At 25.3% G+C, this 23,193-nt stretch overlaps 1 protein-coding gene across 2 annotated transcripts in view; it reads left to right on the top strand.

Moving 5' to 3' along the window:
* The first annotated feature begins 11,309 nt into the window (after window positions 1-11,309).
* Window positions 11,310-23,193, top strand: part of alpha-Man-IIb (alpha-Mannosidase class II b) — a 31,991-nt gene continuing 20,107 nt past the window's right edge. The window contains exons 1-2 of one of the 2 annotated variants that reach the window (XM_011497682.1): window positions 11,801-11,879; window positions 21,268-21,534. Coding sequence is in view for 1 of the 2 variants with exons in the window: in XM_011497681.1 (XP_011495983.1) it covers window positions 11,580-11,879 (300 nt within the window). In the remaining variant the exon portion in view is untranslated. Of the gene's footprint in view, window positions 11,880-21,267; window positions 21,535-23,193 lie in introns of both variants that reach the window. The other variant, XM_011497681.1, reaches the window with a different exon arrangement.

Genomic DNA, 23,193 nt, shown 5'->3' with positions numbered 1-23,193 from the left:
ACCGAAGGCTTGATCGTTCTGTGGCGGCTCTGCTGAAAATACCGACCGTTCCATGGCGGTCCTGCTGAGGGCAGATCGAGACCCGTGAGCCATAGCTTCTACTGGTAGATAATTAAATCGGTTCACTATTGTCGGTCACTGCGGTCCGGTCACGGCAAGATGTTAGCCGTAGTTGAGCGAGGGTGGTTCGGCAAGAGAGCCGGTCAGTAAGAGTGGCTGTCAGCAAGAGAGATTTTCAGCGAGAGAGCAAGGCGCGCCGCGAGCTTGCCTTATATATCCACGCGGCCGTTCACTTAGCTGGCAAGAAAGCATCGTCGTTGTTGCATTGGAATCTTACACAAGGTGTAGAAAGAAAAATCTAGAAATTTCGAGAATTCGACGAAAGAAAAGTAGGGCGTAATACCTTTATGTGATCTTATAGTATATTAGATTTCATGTCGTAAAACTTGCTTGGACTTGCTGAGTTTTGTTTATAAACATTCGCCCGAGTGCGCGTCCCGATCCGAGCGTGCCGTGCGCCGTACAGTGCGTATGACCCACTTTTTCTTAAATTCGTGGAAACTGTGTCATTCTTGAACACTGATTGGTTTTTTATACTTTTTTTATTTCACTCTTAAATAATATTTAATTACCTTATATTATAGTTTTCACTATAAGACTACAAAGTTGAGTCTACAAAGCTTTCAACATTCAAAGAATGGATATGTATTAAAAGAGTAGAGGTCAATAATATTGCTAAGTTATATTTTCCATATTTTGTACTACCAGTAGTATTTTAATGTAGCTGTGTTTGCCATAGCACATTTGTTTAGAATTTGACTAAGACCACCTATGTAATGGTGGGAGAAAAAGTACGAGTAAGTACAAGGCTTTTGACGTAACGTGCTTGTGTTATAGATTACTACACTGATAGGTAAAAGGTAAATTTCTTGATACTTCTTTGTGTAGTGCCACGTGATGGTAACTTGTTGCTGATCTCTTCTAATCTGTTTGTGTTATGGAAGAATGAGGAGGACCTTCTGTAGCGGCTCTGCTTGGTGTGTTCAGGATTTAACTACCCAGCAATGAAAATTTATTGCTTTATTTAATATGATTTCATTACATTTATATTGATTATTAATGCGTAATATTTGAAGTATTTGCTACGAAAATTCACAATGAAATTTAAGCCTTATGCTGTATCTGCATAGCAACAAAGGAAAATTCTCGAATCTACTAAAGCTTGCTTTCCGAGGATTTGACAGAATTTCTAAGAATAACAAACTCTAAATGCACGAAATCATATATAAGGAGCGACAGAAATCCGTGCAAGGTATACTTATTTGTTTACATTACTTATTGTCTATTGCTGGCCAGCTATCGCTGTGCCCTCCGTAACTTAACTGTAGTCAGACCGCATTGTGGGCGACGACATAGTCTGGCATCACCAGCAAGCTACTTATCATCATTTATTGTTATTACGATATATCGCCACATTGTCGGTCAGGCATGGTAGCTTATTTCTGATCGTAGTTGGCAATAAAGCACCGTTGTTGGTATACTGGAATCTTACATGAGGCGCAGAAAGAAAACTCTAGAAGTTTCGAGAATTCTAAGAAAAAAACAAGGCGTAAGAAATTTGGAATATTCCAAGCGACATTACTGCTCGAAGACTATAAACATTGTAGACCATTTGAAACCAAAACATAACAAGTACACGAAAATGCTCGTACCCAAGTGTTTATAGAAACTTGAAAGCTAGAGGGACTAGCGATGCCGAGAGCCAACGGTTTTGGAAAATGCTTCAATCCCGAACAACATTTTTAGACCGGACTTGTTTCCTTATATATTCTGTTGATCGGATACTCATTTTTTCTAATTAAACAGATTGACTATTCATTAAATTACATCAAATTTTAGTACTTGATAATTTATCCATTTCTTTATTTTTATGTAAAGATTAATTTATCTAACAAGTATTAAATTTAAATATAATAATCTACAAACTTGTGGCTACTTTTATTTTATTTTAATAAACAGTTCCTGTCTGGAAGCAGGCTTAAAACCTTCCGGTGATGTTAGGTGGAGGTGTTGCTGGCAAGTGAAGGAGGCAAATGCAATTATTTAATTCTACACATAGTATATCTTGGTTATTCCTTTATTAAATATAATAATATAATAAGAATTAATGGTTATAGATGGATATGAATGGTGATTATGAGTGACTTAAATCTATGAAGTTTCTTCAGTCGCTTGCTAAGTGAGCGTGTGAGACGTCGCTGCTTTAGCCGTCGTTTCTAAGTGTGCGTGTGAGACGCCGCTATTTAAGTGCGCGTTATGAGCCGCCGTTGTTTTATCAAAACACATAAATGTTTAATTTGTACAGGATTTTAATTGTGCAGGAATACAAGCTTTTAAAAAATAAGTATATGGGTTATATATTATCTACCAAATTATATTGAATTATTAGGAAAATTTCATTCTCTGAATCAGTTAAAACAAAAAACAATTATTGATAAAGTTGATTGTGTACACTTTGTTACTCACTTGTTACACTTACTTTATTAACAGTGGAGATGTAGAGTCTAGCAGTAATAGCTTTGGCCGGTTCGAGATTCTTCCTTAGTTGCTATGCGGATAGGGCTTTCTTAGACTAATGTTTATTGAGAATTTTCGTAGCGAATTTTTCTGATATTGCGAATCGTAGTCTTAAATTTTCATGAATCTTTTTTATTGGTGGCGTCAATCCTGAACAGGGCTTTTATCTTATAAGTTCTGCAGATTATGTGCTCTTGATGGAAGCTCATGATGTCTGTAGGCTTTGCCTCGTGCAGCAGCTTGTAGGTTTTGCTTGTATTGTGCTCTGTGCACCACTGTTTCCTTGTTCCCTTTTCCTTTTCTTGGCAGTGCTGAGAGTGTATATTTTGCACTTATAATGAGCAGGATACTTTACTATTTATATCTACATCCTTGATCTTTGCCGTTCTTTGTAAGAAGAAGCAGTTACGCCTTGTCGGCCTCTTTCTTAAAAGCATTCTCTCGACAACCGCGTGGTCTTTACGAATTTCCTCTTTCTTAGCGGCTCCAATCGAAGCGCCTCTTACTTGCATCTCCACCATGAGGGAGACTTGTTGACACGTTCTTGTTTAACTATCCGAGCTACATTGTACATATGCGTTGTGTGCCGAATACTGCAATTTTTGCCTGTAATACCCGTTTTCTAGATGTCAAACGACGTGGGTCTTTCTTATATCTTTATGACTAGTTTTTGACAACTTTGAATGACATGTTTTTACCAGATGCTTAACGACATAGGTTTTCTACAGTCTTACAATCTCGAACAAAGTGCAATATGGAAGAAAAGTACCAAAAGAAAAAAAATTAATTAGAGACATCGAGATTGTTTTATTAATTTAGTAATAACATACTTGAATTTTTAAAATAAGATTTGGAATTTCTAAACTTAACATTAATTTTTGAGTAAAGATTAAATTTTGTATAGAGTTTCATAGTATTTTAAAATATCTTATACTAAAATGATTTATTATAATAATTATAATAATATTAGTTGAATAATCATTATTTTATGAGATAATAGAATGATAACTATTATCAGACAAAATAAATAAGAAAACGATAAAATCCATTTTACAGATTTTTTTGAACTGATGCAATATTTTGACTTTTTAAATTATTTTTAATATTAATTTAAATGTTATATAAAACTAATAACTTTCATATCAAAATAAATTTATAAAAGTACTGATAAATTATTTTTGTAATATACGTTATATTAAAAATTATTTTAGATATTTCCAATAAAAATTTCATTTAGAACATAATAACAAATAGATAGAAATATCGAACTGTATATAATGTTTATTAATACTACATGGATATGGAAAGGTCAAATATCACTGTAATAATATAATAAAATAAGATATTAATATTTATTATCTTATAAACAAAATAAAGAAGTTTGATTGGTGTATTCAAAATTTAAATATTGGTTTAGTAGAATTACAGATGTGAAGTTTAAAATTATATATTCATGACGTCATCTAAGAATGGATGGAATGATCTAGGATTGGTGTATTATGTGGTTTGTAAAAAAACTTTATATTATATATTTTTTAGTATAATTTTAATACAAAAAAAATTAGCTACAATAAAAACAATGTAAGAACCATAAAAATATATAAAATAAATATGCAAGATTTAAAAAAATATATAGATAAAGAAACTACGTACAAAAAACGGTTAAAAAGAAAGAAATGTAAGAAAACAAATTTGAAAAAATCATATAAAAAGAGTCATCATATATTTCTATATAAATTATCGTAATTATGTCAATAGTGATAAAAACAGTTTAATTTTTGTAATTATTACCAAGTTACAATAAATTTTTCATAGATCTAGAAGTAACTTTGAATAATATGTACATTTATAGTAAGAATTTTGTAAAATAGATTTGATTACAAAGCTATGAATAGAATTATAGAAACTCCAAATCAAATTAATTTATAAGAAAGTAAAAAACAAATTAAGGGAATGCTAAATTTTTTATAGAGTAATAAGAAAGTGTTTTTTATTGTGTATCTATTCTTTTTAATATGTGTATATTTCTATCGTGAATAGAAAGAGCAAATTTGAGAAATAACAATAGAAGAAAAATACTGATTACTTGTAAAATGATTACTGTAAATAATATTGATAGGCCAAGGCGAAAAATTGTAAGGAATATTAAAAATAATTATGAAAATTATGATAGATGCTAAAATTGCTTGACTATATTATATAATGAGTATAATTGACAGGCACTGTGTTATTAGAGCATCTATGTAGATATACATATATGTAAACTAAAATAAGCAGTTTAAATAATATAAAAATTAATATATAAAATATATACTGATAAAACGATCACTCAGGTTGAATAAAGCAATAGTAAACAGTTTTGCCCTGAAACAAAAACAAATTTGAAGAAATTAAATTAAATAAACTTAAAATATGAACAATATCAAATCTAATGAAAATCCTTGGCAGTATTAATATAAAATCCATTAAGAATGAAGAAACAGACAAAAACAAAAATGAACAGGGATTTAAAAAAAATAATTTATAAGAACTTATAAAGAATATCCCAGAGAAAATAAAATATTATATATATATAATTATATATAAAATAATTTGATATTAAATGACTAAAATATTTTAAGATAAAATGATAAATAATGAAATAAAAGTAATAGATATATATATATAACAATCAAATATAAAAGATTGTTACACAGAAAAAGGGAAGTAAAGATAATTAAAAATGTAATTTAAAAAAAAAAGAACAATTTTTTTCAATTTGTCAGTTAAGGACAGAAACAGAAATAAAGTGTATACAAATATATGTGAAAAAATAGAAATAATTAGAGGAAATAAATAAATACATAAATGTAGGATGAGTGATTCAAACTAAAAAAAAATATGAAAAATTAATATATGTATTATGTAAAACTTTTATAATACTATTAAAAAACATTTAAATCAATAAGTTTGAGAATGATATAGTATATCATCGTGACAATTTAAGAATAAACCATTACATCAACATTTCATACATACAGTTTCCATGAGTCCTATGACTAACTAGGATATAATTGGAATAATTGTCTAAAATATCCATATTAAAATATCAGTTATTTAATAATTAATAAGAATTATACACTTCTGTGTACTTATAATTTAATGGATTTTCATATTTAAAAATAGCAGGTAAGTATTGAACAGTCATTTTACTAAAAATTAATAAAAAAAAACTTATAAAGGGATAGCATAAGCAATATTTTTGGAAAATACATTTTAATTGAAATAAAGCTAGATTTTTTCTAATTTTTATGATCCAATTATATTCAGGTAGATCTAGTTCCTCTATCATGAGACTCATTCATCTTTCCATGAGATTGTTCTAGATACTGAATTGTAACATAAAGTAAGAAATAGAAATTTATTTGTTAGAATTATAAATAATAATAAATATTAAAAATAAAATATTGATAACAAAAATGTATCATTACCAACCATACTTTATTTTATACTTTAGATTTTTTAATTTGAATTTTTTAAATTTCAATCAATTAAACCACAATAAAATTATTCCAAAATCTTTAATTTCTCTTCATATTGTTATAGTTATTATAATTATTCAACAATAATTTAGTAAATTAAAATGAACTTTATAAAATTTTATTTTTTCAAAAACAAATTTTAAGAATTTTATAGAAAGTCTTTAAAATACAATGAAACAAAAGTGTGATTCATTAATTTATTCATTAATTAATACAATGATTCAAAAAGGTATAAATGATTTTATTCTAGATAATTAAAATTTTAATTGTATTTTCCAATTTGTAAAATATATTTTGTAATCGAAAGATGTAATGTGTGTGTATGTAATGTAAAGTGTGTACCAGTCAAAGAATTTCCATTTTTAAATTATTGCTATGATTTATATAAATATAATAATATATAATATGGATAAATACTGAATAGATATATTGTGGACGATCGGTTAAATACATCAAACATAAGTTTTAGAAATAAAATCTATATTAATAGAATATTTAAAAATGATTACATATTTGAAATTTTCTATTCATTTTGTTTTTGTTTGTCTATATAAAGTATTTGATTGAATAATTAGTAACTACAACTATGAATGATTTTAATAAAAATAAAATAATAATTTATTAAAAGTTTAGTTATGAAAATATAAAGTTATTTTATCTGTAATAGGTTGGGAGTTACATACCAAGTTGATATAGTTACAAAGCATTTGAAGCTAAAAAAAACCTAATTCACTTGATGCATTATACTTATGATTTGCAATGTGCAAAGTATTTATTACATTTAAGAAAGAAAAATTTTTTCAAAGTAGATGAATATTATACATAATATTTTATTTTTTTATTATCCATTTGACTACATTATAACTTTTAAAAACTATTTATAAATTCCTTTAAAAATAATAAAATATTTCACTCTCATTCCTCTAAAAATATGTTTTTAATTTTTCATTACAAATAGTGAATTACTATTTATTTTTTCTTAATGATTAAAAACCTTCATTTATCTTTGCTTATGTTCATTATTTTTAAACTGTAATACAATAACAAATTCTTTTAATTAAATTAGGACACCCACAATTAATATATTCATATTAAATTAGCTTTAAATTAACTATGTGCAAGATTTATATATAGTTTTTATAAGTATGATAAGCATTCTATTTTAAGTTCCATAGTTTAATTAAGTCCATGGATATAATTAATTATGGCTAACTTCCATACAATCTGCATCACCCCCTTACTCATTATTCACAGTTGTCTACTATAGATGATAATGATATTTATTGTTTATTTAAATAATACTGGTCTTGCTGCTGTTGGATACATTCATTGTCATCCAAAGGTTATTTTTGTATTCACTGATTTATTACAGCAATATCGATAATGAGGGAACACTTTCAAGAAAAACAGATGAAATGATAATTAGTATTTAGATAATGTAAAAATGAATTATAAAATGTATAAAATTAGAAATTTATAAATAGTAGAAATAATAAAATTTTTTAAATATTAACAAAGATAAAGAATATAACATCAATTTTATGAGATGTTTATACACAAAAGTATTTATAGCACTTCGTATATCCTCATTTAGAGTGCATATTCTAACTTTGTTAACATACTCATAACAAGATTTCTTAACAAGAAGATTTAATTATGTATAATTTTCTTTCAATAATTGAGAAAACTCATTTATTTAATTATATTTGTTATACTATAAACTATTAGTTTTTATTGCAATTTTTTAAAAATAACAAATGAAAATATTTTTTTGTAGTCGAATACATTTTTAACATATATTATTATTCATTTTAATAAATTTCAATTTATGTTCAAGTATATAATGTGTCAAGCTAATGATCATCTATTTGTGATTCTGCTTTAAAGATTTAAATAAAAAATAATTTATTTTTACTCTATGGATCTTCACAATTATTAAATTATGTAAAAATATTTAATTTCATACAATACATTATATGTATTGAATTAGATAACAATAAACTAAAAATAAAATGTCCTTCAACTGTGTTTATTAATTATTAACTAATTTATCTTAATTGTATAAATATTTATTATATGTAAATAAAACATGTTCTCAATGTGCTTCTACCCTTTGCTGAAATGTTAATTATTTTATTGACATTTTTTGTAAGGAACAAAAAATTTTAAATGAAGATAACAAATGTTTACTGAAAATAGAATTTAGTGATTCTTTTAGATACAAATTTAGAATATATGGAATTTAGATACAAATATAGAATATAAAAAAGATCTGATTATTTAAAGATACAATTTAAGATCAAGAAACAGTTTTGAAATGAATTATTTTCTTAAGCAAAATTACATGTATTGCAATGTTTACAAATTTATTACATAATGTATTACACGAGAGTTTTTTATGGCCTATGTTCGTTTAAATTAATAAAGAAATGGAACAATTCATTTAACATTTCTTTTGTATGCATCCTAATAACCTATATAAAATAATTTTTAATGTTTATATTTGCTTTAAAATGTGTAAATATATACATTTATATCTGATTTACATGTCCTTAAGCTTTATGAAATAATAATTCTTTATTTTTAATTTTTTAGTAATAGACAGATTTAAGTTACATATTTCACTTTTGTTGAATAAATTTGAAAAAACGATAAATTCATTTGAATAAGTAGAACTTTGACCATAAAACAATTATTGCGCTATCGAGTTCAACAGCTATATATGAAATCGTACTAGTAATTTAATTAACATGCTACATGTTTAATATGTTATACATTACAATATAGCTCGTTATAGCGTAACATGTTATGAATTATTGACACATGCGCGCTGAAGGAATCAACGCTAGCGATGCTAGCGACCAATATTTCCCGAGTAACCTTGAAGTATAAAAGCGTTAGTATCGGCGTGGTCTTTAAATACGATGTATGGTCGATTTTATTTTTTTCTCAACGACACGATACTCGTGAGTGACAGACGTGATACCATTCAGGTGAATGTTAGCTCGTCTGTATTCACCACACATTTATTCTGAAATTCAAATCTACTTTTGACTTTTTTGGCATTGATACGCAGGGCTTCCTGTATCATTTGGATTCAAGTTCTATATCGCTCTTTAACATTACCGTTTATAGCTTCAGTCTTCAATACACCGTCACCCCTTCTGTATTTATATCCACGTATGCCTATATATTTATATTTAGTTTGTGTTTACATTTTTGAGCCGCTTTTCTAGTATGCAATATTTTTTAATGTAATATTATAGTTATAGTAAAGCTTTCCTAAAGCTTTCTTAAAAATTTAAATTTCTTCTTAAAAGCTGACAATTTTTTTTAAACAAAACACAATAATACTTTTTTTATTTATTATATTAACTATTCTTTTTTGTAAATTGAAAATTGATGCATTAAATGCAGCATAAAATACATTCTATACTGTTGTAAAATGAGTAGTATTTTAATTGATATTATAATGAATATTTTTATAATATAAGCGATTATTCTCATAGCATGAAATTTCAATAATATTTCAATAATATTTCATTATAACAAAAAGTATTTTTGTTGTATCTCAATCATTAAAATCATTTGTTATACGTTTTAATTTAAAATTTGAATATAATAAATGAATAGACATCGTATGATAAATTTGAATTATGTATCACTGTTAGATGCTGAAATACTTATTACAGTTACAATTTAAATTAAGTATGTAAAACTTTTTAGACAAATCATTTGAAGCTTCTAATGGATTAATGAGTTATTTTAGCTGTATATTATTTTTATCTGCGTTCTTTTTCTTTAACTTTTTTAAACGTTTTTAATTTTAACGTTTTCTTTTAACCCGTTTACAAACATATCATCAATTTTAGGTTTTTAGTAATTATCCGTTTGTCGACTATCTCTGTCTTTTATTGCTCATTATTGTTTTTACATTCTTTTTATGATTTAAATTGCTTAAATATTTAATTTATTTAAAAAATTCATTTCTGTAATGTATTAATTAAGAAAATAATGGATCAACATTTATAATTGTTTAAAAATTGATTATAAATTTATAAAAAAAAATTTGCATTTTTTAGATTAACAAATAAATTAATATTCTAATTTATGAATCATTGAAATATAAAATGTTCATTTTCATTCAAATTGCAACAACTAAGATTTTACACGAAATTTTATATAAAAAATGGTAGTATTCTATTTTTCATACGTTTCAAAATGAAGTTGTTATTCAAATAAATAAATAAATTGTTATTCAAATATATCTTTAATGAAAGTAGTTATTTAAATACAGAATAAGAAAACTAAATTATTTTTTTTAATTAATAAAACATTCACATATTATAATGGTTAGTCATAATTTTGGCAGATGTTAAATAATTTCATTAGTGATATAATTTAGCTTATTACCTTTTTAGAATGTTTCAACTTATAATCTCTAAACGACGGTGAATTAATTGAAGTACGTAAAAAGTGGGCTATGGTGCACATTGAATTTCTATATCCTTGTAAAAGTAAATTGTATGACGTTAAATTATTATTTTATCAATATAAACTGTATATTATTAAAATACGGAATAGATTCACGGGAAGCAACAAAGTACAATATTTCACATAAATAGCAAATATATGATTTTGAATAAATTTTATATCTTTATGTAAATTATGTATTATTGTATTATTTGCAAAATGTTTTGCATGGCTAAAAGTTTTTTTTAAAATATAAAATTTCATAAAAGAATTACACTTTTTACCATACAAAACAAAATTGTGTAGCTTTGTACAATTTTCAACTTTTTTTTTAAATAACAATAAAACAGAATCTAATAAGTTATAAAAAATATATATTATAAATATAATATAAAAATTATGAATTTTATAATATTAGCAATTAAATTTTCAGAATCATGTATTGCTGAGTATTATTTATTAAAAAGTTAATTTTTCTAATCTAGAATAAAGAAATATATTATATATTATATATTTATATTATTTCTATTATATTTAAAATACAGTAATCAAGAAATAAATATATTATTAATATAAAAAATGAAAATTTTTTAGGTTTTTACAAAATCGTCTATGTTATCTACATAATTAGTATGATGTATATTCTTTTTAATTAATGAAAGACAATTTCCTCTTAATTTTCTCTGATAGTAAACATAATAGAAAATTAGAATAATACCTTTACATATAAATTGATATCCAAAAATCCAAGTATGATTGGTGGCATTAATTGTGTTGTTATAGGAAAATAAATAAAAAGGTGTAGATGTCAGTTGAAGTCTACCGACAACAGCAGAAAGTGAAGTAGAAGTTTGATTCTGTTTGTGAATGTTTAAAATACTAACATAAAACTATAAAGTTCATGTATGTTTGAAATGCTAACATAAAACAATAAAGTGGCATGCAAAAGTGAGATAAAATAAAAGAAGAAAAGTGTAAGAAACTGCGAGTGCCTGAAAGAACGGAACAATGTACAAACTTTTAAGACGCGGCTCTGGGCGTATACTTGTCCTGGGTGCCGTAATTCTGTTAATATTACTCTGTATATATTACGTAAGTCAGACGCAACGTTCAAATACGACGAGATCGAGTGCCGCTGTTTCTGACTTCATTGCAGAAAGTGGAATGATTCAACGCGTACTTTCGTCTGCTATGCCGGATTATAGCGGGCCACCAGATTCCCAATTATCTCATGGCACATGTCCGCTTATTTTGACCAGAAAAACCGATATCGACGCTCAGGTTGAATTCAAAAAGTTCGATTTTCAGGTAAGGATATACAAACTTTAATTCTTTTCATTAAACCGATAATACATATTTTTATGAATAAGTAGATATATGTTTTCAATACACTGTTCTCTCAACATTTAATTACATGATTAAACATTTAATTATAAAAAGCAAATTTTTTATAAGCTTGATTTAACTTTAAATATTGAATCAGATGTACAAAAAGTTCATTTTTATATAATAAAAGAAATAGGGACAATAAAAAGAACTATTCCGTTATAGACGACCACAAGGATTATAATTGAAACATGTTATAATTACATTTTTATATCAATATAGAGATAAAAATCACATTTTTACAATAAAATATTCTTTCATTTTTAACACTCATTAAATAATAAACTATGGTAATGGGAAGTTTATTATTTCCAATAAATTATTTATTATTTATATTTAAAAATATCTTGTATAGTTAAATTACCTGATAAAATATATTTCGTTTTATTAAAAAATTTATGACAATTTCTCCTTTTGGACATAGACAATCTAACAATGCTTTAGCTTTCCACTCTTTTTTACCCTATGTTGTATGATATGAATGATTTATGAATATTATTTAGAATAAACGGTAAGTGTATAAAATCAAATGTTTAAAAGGAAAATTTTAAATGATTTTCTTCATTTTATCTAATAGAAGACAATAAATAGTTTAAACCCGGCATATATTAAACAGATGGTAAAATAGGCATGTCATTTTATTATATATTTTTTAATTATAATAAATTTTATAGTATAAATGAGTGTATACTTAAAAATATAGAATTAAAAAAAATGAATTTAAAATTATTTTATGGTTAAAATAAAAATAATAAATATTATTTAAAATGATGATAATAGAGAATCAGAATTTTATATATGTTAAACACTAAGTAATAATATTTTCACTGTTTAAATCACAAAATATCCTATCATATAGAATATTGGTAAAAAGAAAATCCATTAGATTAAAAGTATGGGTTGTCTTTTGATATTATTCTTCAGTCATAAACGATTAAATATTTCTTCTTGCTGAAAAATGGAATGTTTAATAAAGACTTAATAAAGCTTACATAATTTGCATTGAAAGCTCTATTAATATTTTAAACAATATTTTTATTTTCTCAAAATATATATTGATATAAAGGTTTTGGTAAGTAAAAAAAGAATATAAAGCAAGCAAATAAATAACAAATAAATACAAATATAAATTTAAAACAGAACTAAAATGGTTGCTAATTTTCAAATCTTGTTACCAAGTGAATATGTGCTGAATATGTGAAGAGCACAACAGTTTTGCAAAAGTAAATATAACCGTTGTAGATTATATATTTATGCAATTTGAAATAAATAATTTGTATATACAACAAATTATATGTGTTTATTTGTAACCCATCAAATTTCTAATAAATAGTTATACATGTACTAATTTATAAAATAAGTTTTGTTGAACTTTTGTTCCATTTATATATAAATAGTAATGTACCATTAGAACTTGCATTAATTTTTATTAAAAAATTTGAATTAAAAATAATAAATTTTTATAGTTTCAATTTTCATACAAATAAATAATAGGTCATATCTTTTAGTTAATGAGTTATATCAATTATATATTATATTAACTACAATCTTTTGATCAATAAATCACAGGATTTTTTACTAGAACAAAGCGAATATAGTTTGGTATGAAATTATAATTTATTACATTTAAAGCGATTAATAGTAACAAGTAATAAATTTATTGAATACAATTTAATAATAGCTGTTAATCTGATTACATATAACTATTTAAAGAATTTCAGTCAATAAATTACTGATAAGTTTCAATCTTACATAATCTTATTTTCATGGTTGTTTTCTTTACATGCCATTTTTCATCCATTGAGATACGTGCGCACTCGGCCTTTAAGACAATGCTTGCATTGTTCTTGGCTATGCCACATCTGGTCGATCGTATTGGAAAATTGACCACGCCCAAGCGGACCCTTCTTCTAGCCAAGTCCCAGAGAGGGATGAGGCAACCAAAGAGAGGTGACCAATGGAAAAGGCTCGCCACCTTCCGACACTTTCCCAATTAGCAAATTCGGAACTGAGCCCGGAAGGAAGTGGAAATGAAGGCGTGCATAATCTATTGTGCGACCCAAGATCAACCACTGATTGGTTAATTAATAAAGGAAGAAGGGATCCCAAGTGGAGCGGGATCAGTGAATCATTTTAAGAAGGGACTACGTAATGTACCCTCACTTACTCTTTCCAAATACTTCTTACAGTGAAGGATAAGTCACGACCAACTCTCACGGAGGAGGACCGGAGAGATGAGTCGTTTAGCTAGCTGAGTTTTAATAATAAGTTCTTTCCACTATTGTGAATTAGTGTACAGTTGAATTGATCTCATCAAGACTGGATTGCGTGGGACCTGACCACTTGTGGTCTCACTTGGAGACAAGGAAGAACTGAAGGGTTGCAACATTGCAAGGGAACGTAATAACAAGCCATCGAAGAGAGACTGGAAAATCACGATACACTGCAAGTAAGTCCTTACAGCTAGTACTCATTCTTGATTTCTCGGCTTATGTAGAAGACGGACGGATAAAGTCCAACTACGGAAGCTTCCCGGACATACTCTTGAACAAGACCAGCTATAAATGCCACATTGGCTTCTCAATCCCTCCAACTACAAGTTGTTCCCGCCACAGATGGCGCACAGCTTCGCATAACCTCCATCTCGGCTCTCTTACGACCGATATTTAAAGGCAACTACACACGTGTTAAGATAAACACAATGGCATTCCAGTGTTCGATCAGAGCACTACAATCACGATAACCTCTTAGTGATAATATTCAATAGATTATAACCTGCTTCATTCATAGTAAATATATTTCAACACCACAAGATTATCAAGAAATATAAAGTTCGTCTGTAATTCACCCTTTTGTAAATCAATTCAAATAAATAGAAATAATAAAGACATGTGTTAATTATTAATCAGTGCATTCACCCTTTACTTGCCCGGCAACCCCACATAACATCTAGTGGGTTTTATTGTTCTACGTTAATTATTGCACGTTTGGCTGACTAGTCAAATTGTGGGATTATTTTCCGAACAGAGATAATAATGATCTATGATAATAATGAATTCAACTATTTTTGCTTTCCTAAAAATTAACTACAATATTTTTCACTTCGATATAAAATCCATTATAAAAATAATTTTGAATAGAATATAATTTCTTCTTGCGTATAATAACAAAAGTAATAAAAAATCGAAAACTTAATCCTTTTTGATATTTGACAATGAAAGACGAAATTAATTTTAAAATGTTTCAATAAGATTTTAATAAATATGCTTTAGGCATTATAAACGTGTAAAATATTTTTATATGGATGAAGTTGGAGATTTGACTAAAATATAAATATTTTTCTGTGATTATTTCATAGGCTGTCAAAATATAAACGTATATGAATTTCTAATTAAATTTAAATTATGTAAAATAAGAATACAATTTTGTTCTTATCTAATAGATTATAATATATATATATATATATATATATACGTTAATTTAAAATTATAAAGAAATTTTAATTATAAACATAAAATTATGCGTATAATAAATCAATGGTTATAAAATATTTTAATTAATATATGTATTAATTTTGAAGAAAATAAAAAATTTTAAAGCATATTTAAAGTTAATAATAAGCTTAAATAACTTATACATTACAACATGCTAATATATATTCATTCAATAAATGAGTGATTTTCTATTAAAACGATGCTTTATCAAATTTCATTTTATGTTGTTATTTCTTTCATTCTTGTGTAAGGAATATGTTTCCAACCGTAAAATAATTCATTAATACAGTACAAATCGATCTTTTGAATAATATATAATAATAGAGATGTTGATACTTATACTTACTAGAAGCAAATATATATTCCTATTGGTTTCCAATTGGTAAGAACTCGTTTCTGATATTTTATTTAACGAAAACTCTGGACTATGTCTGCAATGATATATTCTTGATTATTCTTATTTCATTAGTATGATGTTTGTTAGTATAGTTATATATATATATATATATATATATATATATAATATATAGTTATATCCTATTTATTAGTGTGCGCCATTTTTAGCTTATAATTACTTAAATCTAGTGTGTTAATCTTTGTGAAGCCACGTACATGCTGCTATGAAGATTAAAAAGGCCTGTCCATTATACCAGTACATCAGTCATATTACTTGACACTTAACAATCACAATTGGATTCGAAGTAAGTATAATTACTTTTAATATCATTCATTTGCTTTCATTATTTTATGCGAGCATTCGAATGGTTGTCATACTACGGTATATTATTTATCGATTGTGGTATCATCATCTGCATTGCAATACAATACTCTAACCATGATTATGATACACACTATAAAATATAAACTATAACATAAACTATAATATTAATTATTATAATACAATATATATTAAGAAATATAAGAATAATATAAAATGAGTATGCTATTATTATTGATCAACTCGTCTTGTGCAGTTTGCAGTAGGAAGTAATGTTTTCCTTTAAAATATTGTAAACAATCTACAATATAAATTATTGTAAATCAGGCTTTTGATACATTTAAAGTGTGCCTGTATAATTTCTCTAAAATAATTCGTTTGATCTATTATTTGTCATTATTATTATATATCTTTAAATAAATGCCCGTGATATTCCTGTATTGCTTAACTTTATGATCTAATTTCATATTATAACTATGGAAGGCAAAATGTTAATTTATTAAAATAAAATAGAAATAAAAAATATTAACAATATTAATTTTATTAATAAATAATATGGTTAATTCATATTTGTATTATTATTGTGATATTGTTATACTATAGAAGAAATCGTACCATATATATAGTTTACGTCTGTAATTCTTTGTTCGCTATAGAAGAAATCGTACCATATATATAGTTTACGTCTGTAATTATTTATTCGTTATTATATTAAATTAAAAATTGATCAATATAATAAAGAATATTTAAAATCCATTCAATAAGTTTTTACTTCAAATTATTTGAAATATAAATTTATTATTTGTAAAACTATTTATTGTAACATCATTTATTAAAATTTATTTTAAATTGTGTAAACTGTAGAGTTTGATCAAATTAAATGAAATATTTATATTAAAAAATTCAAATTATATTATTCTTTATTTCATTAATATATTTCATATTATTGATTTTAATCATATTGTCCTGCTTTCAATAATTATTAAAAATAAAATTAATCTATCAATAACCGTATAATTATAGATCAATATTATTAATTTTTAATTTGTTGTGAAAGTGTACATATTTTTAAAAAATAGAACATTTCCTATTATCAAAATAAAGAGTTATATATTTTTCAATTTTAATTATAATGCAATATATTTAATTATATTACATTTAATGTAAATAAAAATATAAAGATATAAATTTCATGTTACCATATTTTTCAAAATTTTATAATCTTGTTTTTAAATGAATTTTAAATTTTCTTCATCAAATTATTTACGAATGAAACAATGGTAAACTATTTTGATGGAGTAATCTTCTACAAATTTCTTAAAATTAGATTGTGAAACTTTTTATTATTAATATTCCGATCTTTCTCTCTCATTCATGCTCCCTCTTTTGCCTTTTGCGACCATTATGATGTTAGTATCTGCACACAAAAATATATATCTATATACTCCCATACATATCAAGATTTCTTCAATCTCGAATATGAATATATCTTAAAGTTCATATAATATATAACAGTAATATCAAAACAATTTAACATAAAGTATTTAAAAATATCGCATTAAATAATAAAACTTTATCATTATACATATAATAATAGCCAAAACTTTATTTTAACTAATTTCTTCTTGTATTAAGTAACTTTAATTTTTTTCTAATAAAATTTGTTTATGGTGGTATAAATATAATGACATGTAAGTTAAATTGTTTTTTTATAATACTAAGAATTAAACAAAGACTAGATTATTTTTAAAAGATTAAAAACGATAAATGTAATAATTAGGATAATATAATTATTAAATTATAATTATAAACTACCAATAATAATTAGCTAATTTTAAGTAATTTTCGATTGTATAATTTTGTAAATATCATTTGAAATAAATTGAAATTTAAATTAAAAATATTTGTAATGTAGATATAAGATTTTGTTCAAGAATGTAAATAATTGATGATAAAAATATTTATTTTATAGATGGCATCTATATAAAACATAATTTATAATTTTGTAAAAAATATAAAGATATTTACAATTAATAAATAATTTTATATAGTAAATTATAAAATTTACTATAAACAATTTAATTTGAACATATATTTACTTAATAATATAGTAGAATAATAAACTTGTGAACTATTAATATTATTAAATATACTGTATTCAAATAAAAGAAAACATAAATAATTAAATATCAACTTCCTGTAATATCAATACTTTTATGAAACTATTATATATATAACAAAATTCATATGAGACAACGCATGAGTACAACCGAAAAAGATACTACTTTAAAAACTTGCAGTTTTTTTGTTACATACTTGATCTTTGCATTTAAATGCATGAAGGCGAAAGAATTTGACAAGCAGCAGTAATCATTTTTAATCGAATAAATTGTAACATTTTTTTATATTACATTTATTTCTTGTATGTTACATTTATTTAATTGTATATTACAGAAGTAATATTCAAAACGAATGTATAGAAATTGATAATATAATGATTAAATAAAAAGAAAGGTATATAATGGCAAAAAGATTTTCCAAATAATTTATTCGCTACTTTTGCAGCAAAATTTCTACATTTTCATAAGATTCTTTAATCTCGTTATATATTGTATTTGCAGTGTTTGAAATGACTTTACAATGGATAGTCAATTTTTATTTTCTTATGTAGTTGTTTTCTTTTTTAAGCTTTATATTATTATTATACTGTTAAATATTATTAAAAAAAGATATGTGCTTTTATTACTATTAGATCATTTAGATTATTATTTCAGCTATAGAGAACTAGATTTAATTAATTTTCTTAAAAATATAAATTTTCAAAAAATTCATGTAGAAAAATATTATTTATTATTATTAAAAATATATGTATTAGAAATTGAAGGTTTATTTTGTGGCTCGAACTGCCAAATTCAATAGTTCAGTTTATTATTCTCTGGCCGTAGCGATGCGTAGGAAAAACACGTTGAAGGGCTGAAAATATGTACAGTGTGTAACTTCGATTTAAGATATCGTTTATTCTGTTTTTTTAACAATTACAATATTGCAGTTCTATGATTACTTCTAGTGAGAGAGAGGGAAGTAGTCTATTGCAATGGTGAGGTTGCTTCTTTGTAATGGTGGCGATGTCGTTGATGTTATAGGGATTACCAATCGATATTGATTATTGGGTTCTTGCTGACGTTGTAAGGATCAGCAAGAACAGTCGACCACGCTCATCTGATGAGCATGGGTAGATGGTAATGGTAGTTAGCAGTGCTTAGCAACGAGAATTAACCATACTCAAAAGGGGGAGTATGTTAATGTTTCTGTGGTAGTTATCATGGTGAATCGACCATACTCAAAAGGGAGTATGGGAGTATTAGTGAGCTAGTGATACGCAAGAAAAATAAATGATATACCTTCGAGAGCGGAAGAAATTGATATCATGAGTTTTATATTCGACTATTTGTAGAACGGTAGTTTGGCCTTAACGGATTGTTGTTTATGCGGACTGGAGAAGTGAACGAACGTTCCCTACAATTACTGTACAGAGAGAGCGTACTGCGCCACCTTCCTGGCAAAGACTCCGTGCGAACCGTGGCTTGGACATAGATGACGACTAGCTTAGACGAATAATTGAATAGTGGTACTTTATGAACTACTGACACTGCGTACTGAATGACTGTTTAACTTGACGCACTTAAGTAGTTATAATTATTATGGTTTCACTGTTGACTTACTAGCTTTTTATTGCAGAGTCTGGTAGCATTATGCGCGTGTATATTGTAGGTTGATTGCCAGGTATGCGGCGGCGTTTAGTGTCTGTGTGGATGATAACTGATAACTGATTGATTGAAAAATATTGTGAGCAATAACTAATGACTGAGTAAATGGTAAAAGTACAGTGAGCGCCGGTGTTGTTTTTTATATTTAAGTTTCATTATTTATCTTCATATAAAATAATAATTAATGATATTAAATGAATATATTATGTTTCAATATTTGAATATTAAATGAATATGGTATAATTTATATAGTGATTTATAAATTTAAACATCAATTTTTTTAACGACTTGAGAAGAAATTTGCAATTTATCAGTTTGATGTATATTATTAATTTTCTTTTCTTTTGCTGTGTCTTTCTCAAATTAATAAAATTATTTAAAGAAAACATATATTCCAAGTATTTGTTTTCTCATAATATTTTTAGTTTTTCAAGATTTTTATTATATTCATAAATTTTTGCATTTCAACAAATTTATTTATTATAGGTTTCTTTATATATATATATATATATATATATATATATATATACAAGATTATTCCATAGTAATTTAATACTATAATTTATAACTTATAAGATTAATACTATTAAAAAAGTAATACTATTAAACCATTTCAAAATGATCAAAAATAATACAATTTCTAAAGTACATTATCTTTATTCTTATATTATTTAAAATTAAATTCATCAGTGATATTTGATTACTTATTATTTATAATCTTGCTTATACTAACAATTTTATTAATATAAACTTGTAAGATTTAAATTCATATTCAGAAATATGAAATGGTTCATTTTATTAAATAATGATATTTATGTAATCATATTTTCATTCTCTGATGGATTATGAATTGTATATATTTTAGTCTCTTTACTATTTTAAATTTAGGTAATAATTTGAGACTTTTTTATTTTAAACATATAATATTTAAGTTAAAATAGATTGAAAGATTATTGTAATTGTAAAGGAAAATTCCATTTTTATTACTAATATTTTACTTTTATCAGCAATGTTTAAACTAATGAATTCCCGTGATTTAGAATATAGATATTCATTACGCTGAATTAGTTTTATTGGAGATAATACAAAAGCATTAGAACATTCTTTTGTTGGTTTCTTGAAAGTTTCTTATCTTTGTATTAATATCTTTAGTATGATACTTGATTATATTTATGGTTGAATATTTATCAATAATTTATACCATGAAATAATTTTTTTTATATTATGTTTTATTTTATTATTTAATTCTCATATTTCGTCAACTTCATATTTTATTCGTTATCTCTTGTTTTATATTTATTACTTTAATCTGATCTTTGTAAATTTTCCAGAAACCTGCAGGATATGCCTCGTGCTGATAAATACGATTACTGTCAAATTTGGCAAAAACATGTATACAATGTGTTCGCCTGTATAAGCAGTATATACAAAAATGCTTGGTATGCCATCTAAAGCATTGTGTGATGTGAAGTCAAAGTAGGTTCAAACACCATGGCATTAATATTGCACAGAGGCACAAGCATAATTTAATCGCATTGTGACATAGTGCGCAATTAGAGAGCTGCACTACTACGCATGCACATATTGAGAGCGTAAAGGTATAAATAATATCACGTATATCATAACGAGGTTAATTAATTTGGATTACCTTACTATTAGAATCTTGTTCCAAGAATATCTATAATATTTGTGGAATAAAGACAGCTCTCTTTTTTTAAATAAAGAAAAGCATAAAAATAGGACAATTAAAAAAAATAGGAAAATAGGAAAATATAAAAATAGAAAAAAGATGAGCATTATTTCCTACTGTAAATTTGATATTTGTGGTGTATATGATTAATATTTAAACATCACGGTTATGTGTATTTACTTGTTTTCTCGCCTCTGTTTTGTTTTTATTTAATAAGGTTCTGAAACATATTCAAATGAGTTTTAGTTGTATTAAGAAATAATGATTTTAGCGCTTCAATTGCAATTTACTACCCTACGATATGTCCGCTTCTGTGAGTATAATTTAAAGATTTTTTATTGTAATTTGTCCAATTCATTATAAGTTATCTTATAAAAATTATAAGTTTATGGTAGCACACGTAGTTTAATTACAACGCAGTCATAATGATATGGCGTTATTAGTACTCTGATATGTATAATAGCTATAAATTTACGAACATAATACTGTTTTGACCCGATAACTTTTTGTAGTAGCACGGATTCTTTAATGACACAGCCATCTGCAAAGAATCCATGATATAAGATATTGTCGATTAGTTAATAGTATATTATAAATAAGTATTCATTTTTCATTCCACATAGCATTTTTACTTTTTAACAGAAAAATTTGAGTTGAAGTTTACAAGTCTATCGATATAGAGTTCAGTCTTTATAATTTCATCTATTCTTGGATTTTACATTGCTGATAATAAAGACATCTAATCAAATTATATGATCATTCGAATTGTAATTTATATGCTAATACACATTATATAATAGACCTTCGTAGAATTATAGAGACAATTTATATCAGATTCGTATTTGTAGGTCATAGGAATTACAAAAGGATAAACAAGTGCAAAGAATATTTATATGATTGTTACATTTATTGATAGTTATATAATTGTTTGAAATGTTAATAAATATATAAGTAACTATGAAGTAAGATGCAGCAATTACAGCTTCGGGAAGAAGTATCCTTTGAAATTCAATTATCCCGCTAAGTGCCTGAAGAACTCTACTTAATAATAGATTCTTGCATTTATCCTAATAAAAAGATTTACTGTTAAATACTTGAACAATGTCTCCTATATTGAATCTCAGAGCTGATATATATTTTTTAAATTTTTCTTTTAATTCGTATTATAGTTTCACATTGTAATATTACGAACTACTTGCTTACTTGTATCTATACTTATTTGGGGCATAAATTATCTGAATACTGTCTAGTGATATAATACCTAACTTATTAATATTGAATTATTGTACTAACTGTTTTTTAAATAAATTATTTTCTAAACATTTATTTATTACATAATTTAATTAAATAATTCTGCAATGATACGTATAATTTCGTATTGACATCTTATCTTTGTATCAACAGATGTCGGAAACGTTTAAATTTAACTAAATGCAGTTTTATTTCAAACTATATTTCTATTTTTATATTATTTTGAATATATCATTGATATTGAATATAATTCATTCAATATTCTGATACCGTTTATATAAATATCTCATTATGTATAATATAATTGGATAAATTA

This window comes from Ceratosolen solmsi, unplaced genomic scaffold (genome assembly GCF_000503995.2).
Source record: "Ceratosolen solmsi marchali unplaced genomic scaffold, CerSol_1.0 scaffold47, whole genome shotgun sequence".
NCBI lineage: Eukaryota > Metazoa > Arthropoda > Insecta > Hymenoptera > Agaonidae > Ceratosolen > Ceratosolen solmsi.
This window is presented reverse-complemented; position numbering and strand designations above follow the sequence as displayed.